General features: G+C 59.3%; 1 protein-coding gene across 1 annotated transcript; it reads left to right on the forward strand.

Moving 5' to 3' along the window:
• The first annotated feature begins 203 nt into the window (after positions 1 to 203).
• On the forward strand, positions 204 to 7,035 carry CSNK2B (casein kinase 2 beta). Its single transcript, XM_065415596.1, has 7 exons — positions 204 to 293; positions 1,808 to 1,890; positions 2,225 to 2,327; positions 4,866 to 4,981; positions 5,290 to 5,365; positions 5,772 to 5,961; positions 6,720 to 7,035. The coding sequence occupies exons 2-7, from the start codon at positions 1,819 to 1,821 to the stop codon at positions 6,808 to 6,810; spliced, it is 648 nt and encodes a 215-aa protein (XP_065271668.1). The 5' UTR covers positions 204 to 293; positions 1,808 to 1,818; the 3' UTR covers positions 6,811 to 7,035.
• The last annotated feature ends 1,642 nt before the right edge of the window (positions 7,036 to 8,677 follow it).

Consider the following 8,677-nt stretch of genomic DNA (forward strand, 5'->3'; position numbering starts at 1 on the left):
ATCCCAATGAGCCTCGGGTCGGTGGAGAACTACATCTCCCGCCATGCCGCGCGGCCTCCCATCATTCCCCGCCCCTCGCCCCCCGCGTGTCTTCCCACTGTGCATTGTGGGAGCGGCAGTTCCCGGGCGGCCCCGCTCCCGTCTTCTCCTATGGGGAGCCTCCGGCTGTAAAACTACATCCCCCGTGATGCCCCGCGCGCCGGCGCGTCTGCGCGCTGGGGGACAAGCGGGGCGGCCGGGGCCTGTGCGCGTTGGGCACCGCTTGCTGCTGAACGGGAGCTGAGACCCCGGGGGTGAGTGGGGCGCGGCCCCCCCGTGCAAAGGGGGCGGGGGATCTGCCCTAGTGCGTGGGGGGCTGGGGGACAGCTTCCCTCCCATGCAAAAGGGGGATCAGCCCTAGTGCGTGGGGGGCTGGGGGCAGCTTCCCTCCCATGCAAAAGGGGGATCAGCCCTAGCGCGTGGGGGGCTGGGGGGCAGCTTCCCTCCCATGCAAAAGGGGGATCAGCCCTAGCGCGTGGGGGGCTGGGGGGCAGCTTCCCTCCCATGCAAAAGGGGGATCAGCCCTAGCGCGTGGGGGGCTGGGGGGCAGCTTCCCTCCCATGCAAAAGGGGGATCAGCCCTAGCGCGTGGGGGGCTGGGGGGCAGCTTCCCTCCCATGCAAAAGGGGGATCAGCCCTAGCGCGTGGGGGGCTGGGGGGCAGCTTCCCTCCCATGCAAAAGGGGGATCAGCCCTAGCGCGTGGGGGGCTGGGGGGCAGCTTCCCTCCCATGCAAAAGGGGGATCAGCCCTAGCGCGTGGGGGGCTGGGGGGCAGCTTCCCTCCCATGCAAAAGGGGGATCAGCCCTAGTGCGTGGGGGGCTGGGGGGCGGACCCTCCTGTGCTGAACGATCTGTCCCTAGTGCAAGGGGGGGGGGAGGAGGGAGCTGACCCTCCAGGGTGGAGGGGGCAGGGGGATTTGCACCCCAGTGCAACGTGGGGGAGCGTTTACCCCTCACCTCCGCCTGGGCAGTAGTTGGGAACGAGCTGGGGGGTGCAACGGGGGAAAGGGCCATTCACCTCCCCCACCTCGGGAGGGGCGGGGTGACTTACCCCCCAGTGCCGTGTGGGGGAACCACGGGCCGGTGATTCCCCCCTTCCCCCATTGCTATCCGGAAGGTGGGGGGGAGGGTCATGGGGGGGCAGGGGTTCCCTCTACTGCACAGCCAGGGGGGACCCCCTTGTCCAGGGGTGGATGGTTTAGAGAGCCCCCCCTTGTGGCTGGGAATGGGGAGTTCCCAGCCTGTGGATGAAAGAGGAAGGGGTGCCCCGTCGTTCCTGAGCCAGTGGTAATTTTCTATGTTGATTCGGGGGGTCAGAGAGAGGTGTATAATTGACCCCCGTGCCCCACCCCAGAGCCAGCCACATCTCAGCGCCGGGCAAGGGGTCCCTGTATAACCGACTCCCTTCCCTTCCCCAGAGCCAGCTACATCTCTGTAAGAGGTGAGGGGTCCCTGTATAACTGGCCCACCCCAGAACCAGCTGTGTCTTGGCGCCAGGCAAGAGTTTCCCATATAACTGACCCCTGTTGCGCCCCACCCCAGAGCTAGCCGCATCTCAGTGCTGGGTGAGGGGTCCCTGTATAACTAGCCCCCTGCCCCACCCCAGAGAGGGCGCATCTCAGCAGTGGCTGGGAGACATTGTACTGTCTGTGCTGGGAGCTTGCGTGAGTGTTGGCTTGTGGGGCTGCAGGCTGAGCCCCCCCCCACGCTCATCACACAAGCGAGCAGGGCTTTGGCACGGGCTGGGCTGATGCCGCCTCTCTCTGCAGAGGACGGGAAGATGAGCAGCTCTGAAGAAGTGTCCTGGATTTCCTGGTTCTGTGGCCTGCGTGGAAATGAATTCTTCTGTGAGGTGAGCGGCGGGGCTGGGAGTCAGGACTCCTGGGTTCTGTCCCTGGCTCTGGGAGCGGACGGGGCTGGGAGCCAGGACTCCTGGGTTCTGTCCCCGGCTCTGGGAGGGAGGGGGCTGGGAGTCAGGACTCCTGGGTTCTGTCCCCGGCTCGGAGAGGGGAGGGGGCTGGGAGCCAGGACTCCTGGGTTCTGTCCCCGGCTCTGGGAGCGGACAGGGCTGGGAGCCAGGACTCCTGGGTTCTCTCCTGGCTGTGGGAGGGGAGTCTAGTGGTCTGCGGGGGTGGGGGGGTGCACCCGGACTCCTGGGTTCTCATCCTGTCTCTCTCCCCCCCCAGGTGGACGAGGATTACATCCAGGACAAGTTTAACCTGACGGGGCTGAATGAGCAGGTCCCCCATTATCGCCAGGCGCTCGACATGATCCTCGACTTGGAGCCAGGTGCCGGGGGGGGGGTCCCAGGGCTGACGTGGGGAGGGGTCCCTGTCTGAGCCCCCTGGCCCCATCAGCTCCCCGCCTGCTTTGCGTGTGGCCTTTGTCTCCTTCCTTGTGGGCATTGCCCCCCACCCCACCGAATGGGCCAGCCCCAAACCTGGCACGCTTGGCACCTGCCCTTCGTACAACTGACAGGCCAGGCTGCGTGTGGCACGGTTGTGTGTGCGGCAGGGTGTGTGTGTGCGCATGTCTTGCACAAGCATGGAGGACAGGTGTGTGTGTGTGTCCATTGCATGGTCATGTGTCTCTTGCACAAGCGTAGAGGACGGGTGTGCATGGAGGACAGGGTTGTGTGTTTATCGCAGAGTTGTGTCTTGCACAAGTGTGGAGGAGGGGTGTGTGTGGGTCCATCGCATGGTTGTTTGTGGACAACAGATGCACGTGACACACCTGGATCTGAGCCCCTTGTCCCTTCTTGCACAACCGTGAGGGCGTGAATTGCTTGTGCCTGCCCTTTGCACAACAACAGGGGTCTGACTCGTGTATAGCTGCCCCTTCACGCGTGTGCAAGGAGCCCCAGCTTGCACGTTTCACACTGGGGGGGGCTCAACGGAGGGCTCATCATGACCCCCTCACTGGGCAGTGGTTGCCCTCACACCCGGCCAGTTGTGCGAAAGCGGCATGGGTGTCTCAGCCATGCGATGGGCTGGGCTCGGGGGTGTCCGTTGCCTGAATCGCTGGGACTGGGGGCCCACCCTCTCCCGCCTCTCCCTTCCACTTTAATATGGCCAAATATAAGCCCGTGTGACCAGGAATAAAGCCCTCCGGCCAATGGGGGTCCTGGGGGAGAATCAGCTGAACAGAAGCTCCCCGCGTGACGTGGGCGAATGCGAGGCTGGGACGGAGATCCGTAGGTTTCAAGGCCAGAAGAGTCATTGATTCAGCGACTCCAGCGTTCGAAGGGACCATGGTGCTCAGCTCACCTGCCCTCCCGGATCACGCAGGCGGAGCCCAATGATTCCCAGCGCGGATCTGTTAGAAAAACAGCCCGGCTTGACGGGAAAATGGCTGGCGGTGGAGAATCGCCCACGACCCCAGCTCTTGTGCCGATGGTTCATTACGCTCCTGGGACAAATCTATGCTGGATATAAACAGGGGAATCGCAAGGTTCTTTTCCCTCCGGTGCGACCGCTGCTAGGATCCTGCGTCCGGTTCTGGTGGCTGCAGTTCCAGAAAGGAGGGTGATCGATGGCGAGGGGCTGGACAAGAACCATGAGAATGAATAAAGGATTGGAGAACAGAGATTCCAGGAGCTCACTCTGTTGAGCTTTAAAGCCCCCCGCGAGAATATTTTTTTAATCTCACTCTGACTTGCAATACCCACTCCCACCTGCTCCCGCATTGGTTCTTACGTTTCTATCCCGCTTCCACCTGCAAAAACCTTAGATCCTGCAAATCCTGCGAGCGAGACAGATTTCCCCCATGCTACCAAAACCAAACCCCCCCACGGTCATTCAATACGGAATTCAGACACAATTTTTACCTCTAAAAGAATAAAACAAATTGTGCTTAAGTCATGTTAAAAAAAAACAACTTTAACTCCTGTTATAACAGACCTCAAATCTTATTATCTGTCACTTAAATAAAGGTTTTAACATTTAAATTTAAAAAACCTTTTTTTAAAAAGCCACTTGCTTTATGCTGCTGAAATTCTATTTATGACCAACTGTTGGCGTGTGTAGATCGCACGGCACCTCAAACCAAATTGCGCCACTTTTTTGCCATAAGTGCAGATTTTTTTTAATGCTTATAAAAAGTAAGTTTAAAAAAAATCCGGGAGTTTTTTGAAACCACGTTAGCACCGTTTTTAGTCTATTGAAATGTATGATTCAAGTTATTTATATGTCGGGATTATTATGGCTTTTTGAAAAACATTTACCAGGAAAACTGCTCCCAGCGCTAGAGTTTTTGGTCAAAATAAATCATAAAAAGCTCAAACTAAGTAGCTAAATGTGCGTTTTTGTTTTCCTTCAAATTCCCGCGGTCTGGTATTTTTGCCCATCCAATCCTGCCCGCAACAAAGTCCATTTGCCCCTCTCCTGCTATTATGGCAGCAGGTCCTGCGGGATCCCAGCCCTGCTGCCGGGCTCTGCCTCACAGAGGGAAGGGGAAGGGGTGATTTGATCCTGTCTGGACGTGCCCCCGCGGAGGATAGATTTGGCAGTGGCTCTCCGATCTAGCAGACGGGGATCCCATGGGCAGAGGCGGACGGATGCTAGATGAATTCAGAGGGGAAGTAACATGCGTGTTGTAGGCACTGAGGAGGATTAAGCAGGGGGACGATTTGCGATGGGTCGGGGTGGATGTACGGTCGCTGGTGATGTTTAAATCCAGAGGGGCTGGTTTTTCTCTCCGATCCGCCGTAGGAATTAATTCCGGGCAGTCGTTGTGGTCAGACTGTACGGTTGGGCGGGGGTGACCCTGAGCGCCCAGCGTTCCCCCCCCCCCCCTCCTGTCTCTCTCACACAACCCCTTTCCTTGCAGACGAGGAGCTGGAGGACAACCCCAACCAGAGCGACCTGATTGAACAGGCAGCAGAGATGCTGTATGGGCTGATCCACGCCCGGTACATCCTCACCAACCGCGGCATCGCCCAGATGGTGAGTGCCAGCCCCCCGCCCCTCTAAGCCAGCCAGTCCCTGCCCTGGGGCTGGATGGGAGTCAGCGCCCCCTAGAAGGGACAGGCCCCTGCCCCATGCCCCATTCCCCACTCCCCCGAGACAGCTAGTCCCTGCCCTGGGGCCGGATGGGAGCCGGCGCCCCCTAGAGGGGACAGGCCCCTGCCCCCTTCCCCGCCCCCCGAGCCAGCCAGTCCCCGTCCTGGGGCTGGGTGGGAGCTGGCGCCCCCTAGAGGAGGGAGGTCCCATTCCCAGCCCAGTGTCTCATCCTTTCTCTCTTTTCTTCCCAGCTTGAGAAGTACCAGCAGGGAGACTTCGGCTACTGTCCTCGTGTCTATTGTGAAAACCAGCCCATGCTGCCCATTGGTAAGTGCAGGAGGGGAGTGGGGCCTAGTGGTTAGAGCAGGAGGGGCTGGGAGCCAGGACTCCTGGGTTCTCTCCCGGCTCTGGGAGGGGAGTGGGTCCCAGTATTTAGAGCGGGGGGGGGGCTGGGAGCCAGGACTCCTGGGTTCTCTCCCGGCTCTGGGAGGCGAGTGGGGTCTCGTGGTTAGAGCAGGGGGGGCTGGGAGCCAGGACTCCTGGGTTCTCTCCCTGGCTCTGGGAGGGGAGTGGGGTCTCGTGGTTAGAGCAGGGGGGGCTGGGAGCCAGGACTCCTGGGTTCTCTCCCTGACTCTGGGAGGTGAGTGGGGCCCAGTGGTTAGAGCTGGGGGGTGGGAGGAACACTGGGAGGCAGGACTTCTGGGTTCTCCCTGACCTCTCTCCCTCCCCCCAGGCCTGTCTGACATCCCCGGTGAGGCCATGGTGAAGCTCTACTGCCCCAAGTGCATGGACGTCTACACCCCCAAGTCCTCCCGCCACCACCACACGGACGGTGCCTACTTCGGGACCGGCTTCCCCCACATGCTCTTCATGGTGCACCCCGAGTACAGGCCCAAGCGGCCAGCCAATCAGTTCGTCCCCAGGTGAGCTGCCACCTGCCGCCATTGGCCAGGGCAGAGTCCGGTCCCAGCGGGTCGGGGAATCCAGCTCCGGGTTTTCTCCCCGTCCTGATGGGCTAGAGCCCAAGTCCGTACCGGGGAGGGCCAGCTCCACTTCTTCCCTCCCCTGGCAGGCTGTGGCTAGAGTCCGTTCCAGTGGACTCTGGATCCGCCTCCAGCTCTTCCATCTCCTCCTGGAGAGCTGTATCTGGCAGCCCATTCCAGTGGATCCAGATATCCAGGTCTTCCATCCATCCCCCTGGGGTCTTGGCCCCCAATCCGGCTCCTCCTTCCTGCCCCACATGGGCCAGTTCCCAGAATCCATTCCAGCTGGGCACACGGATCTGGCTCCAGGTTTTCTCCTCCCTCCCCCATTGTGGCTGCGGCTGGACTCCGTTCCAGGGGGATCTAGCTCCTGTATTTCCCCCCGCTACTGATTGTAGCTGGGCTCCATTCCAGGGTGCATATGGGAATCTGGTTCCATGTCTTCCTTCTCCCATGCACAAACTGGGGCTGCAGCTAGAGTTAATGCCCTTGAGCACAACTATGCCAGTTCTGGCTCTTCCTCCTCATACAGATGACCGTTGACTCTGGAACCTACTGATGTCCCCACAAACACCAGCTTGGCAGAAATCCATGGCGGCTGCCTGGGGCTGTGGTGGGGGGCTTGTGGGCATGGCTGGGGCTTGGGTAACCCCCACCGCTTACTCCCAAATGTTAACCCCTTCCTCTCCTTTTGGTAGGCTCTACGGCTTTAAGATCCACCCCATGGCGTATCAGCTGCAACTGCAGGCTGCCAGCAACTTCAAGAGCCCTGTCAAAACCATCCGCTGATCCTCCGCCTGGATGCCTGGGTCCCCATCTCCTAAGCCAGCCCCTTTCCCTCCATTTCCCCCTGGGACAGGGCCACTTCGGTTTGATTTTTTTTGGGGTCCCCTTGGACTGGTCTGAGTCCCCCCCTCCCTGCTTTCCTCTTATCGAGTCTGATTTTAGTTGCCTTTGGTGCATTTAAATTAATATTTCGTTCTCAGAAAAACACACATAAAACTCAGAAAAAGTTCAGAAGTATTCTTGTTTCTTTTTTCAAAAATACATCGTGGAAGATTTGGTTCTCAGCTGTGAAAGTGGGGTCCAGTGGGTTAGAGCAGGGGTGGGGAGGGCTGGGAGCCTGGATTTCTGGGTTCTATCCCATCTCTGGGAGGGGAGTGGGGGCTAGTGGTTAGAGCAGGAGGGGCTGGGAGCCAGGACTCCTGGGTTCTGCCCACAACCTGTGCTCTGCAGCTGTTCCCTGGCCCTAGCCCGTTCGCTCTGGCTGCTGGGGTCGCTGTATCTGGTGTTCTTCCATTGGGCCCATGTCCGGCTGTCCTCACCCTTGGCCTGACCCTCACTGGGGAAGGGTAGCTGGGGAGTCCAGGGGCTATTTGAAAGCCCTGGGGGTGGGTGGTGTGGGGGGGGCTTGCCCCCTCCACTAAGGGGGAGGAGCTACTGAGCCCAGCTTTCAGCTGAACAGTGGGGACAAGGGAAGAGAAAACAGGTGTGGGGGTGAGGTTGAGGCTCATAGTGAGGGCTCCAGAGGGGAACAAGTATCAGAGGGGTAGCCGTGTTAGTCTGGATCTGTAAAAAGTGACAGAGTCCTGTGGCACCTTATAGACTAACAGATGTATTGGAGCATGAGCTTTTGTGGGTGAATGCCCACTTCGCCAGACGCATGTGGTGGAAATTTCCAGGGGCAGGTATAAATATGCAGGCAAGAATCAGTCAGGAGATAACGAGGTTAGTTCAATCAGGGAGGGTGAGGTCCTCTGCTAGCAGTTGAGGTGTGAACACCAAGGGAGGAGAAACTGCTTTTGTAGTTGGATAGCCAGTCACAGTCTGTTTAATCCTGAGCGGATGGGGTCAAATTTGCTCAGGAGATTCTCTTTGGAGTCTGGTCCTGAAGTGTTTTTGCTGCAGGATGGCTACCTTTACATCTGCTAGTGTGTGTCCAGGGAGGGTGAAGTGTTCTCCTACAGGTTTTTGTATATTACCATTCCTAATATCTGACTTGTGTTCACTTATCCTTTTACGTAGGGACTGTCCAATTTAGCCGATGTACATAGCAGAGGGGCATTGCTAGCACATGGCATACATTACACTGGGGACAGAGCAGAGACCCCCATGCTCTGCCCCAAGGCAGGACTATGCCAGGGAGTGGAAATAGACCCCCCTGCTCACAGATCTCCCCCCCGTTCCCTTGAGGGGAGGGGGGTGTATCTTGGCTGACACAGAGTGGAGGCTGATGAGATCCTGTGGCTTGGGGGCAGGGGGCCATCCTGGCTGGGGTGTGCCAGGCTGAAGTGGGGTGGGGAGAAGTGGAAGGTTCTCCCTCTGCTGCAGAAAGGGCAGGGGATGTACCTGGGCCACAGCTCTGCAGAGGAGCCCCCAGCTGCTAGCCCCATGGCACCATCAGGGAGCCCAGGCTGGCCCACTGGGGTCCCTCACCCACCTGGGGCAGCAGCAGGTCCTGCTGCTCTGTGTCAGGGCAGGACACGAGGACAGGGTGGAGTTCACATGTGTAGAGCTGGTTCCTGGATGCAGTTTGGGGGCAGCTGGTGGGGCAGGGGCAGGCAGTGAGTGGCCTCCCACAGGGCCCTGCCCTGGCAGCTGCTGGGTGAATGGTCTCTACACAGGGCCCTGTGCTAAGGGGCTGCTGGGGAGGCCT

Source organism: Emys orbicularis, chromosome 13 (assembly GCF_028017835.1).
Source record: "Emys orbicularis isolate rEmyOrb1 chromosome 13, rEmyOrb1.hap1, whole genome shotgun sequence".
Taxonomy (NCBI): Eukaryota; Metazoa; Chordata; order Testudines; family Emydidae; genus Emys; species Emys orbicularis.

Bases quoted from the DNA above. Each gene is read 5' to 3' on its own strand.
- CSNK2B (XM_065415596.1), top strand. From the start codon at position 1,819: ATGAGCAGCTCTGAAGAAGTGTCCTGGATTTCCTGGTTCTGTGGCCTG. The intron at 4,982-5,289 runs GTGAGTGCCAGC...TTTTCTTCCCAG, and splicing joins ACCGCGGCATCGCCCAGATG to CTTGAGAAGTACCAGCAGGG. The intron at 5,366-5,771 runs GTAAGTGCAGGA...CCCTCCCCCCAG, and splicing joins CCAGCCCATGCTGCCCATTG to GCCTGTCTGACATCCCCGGT.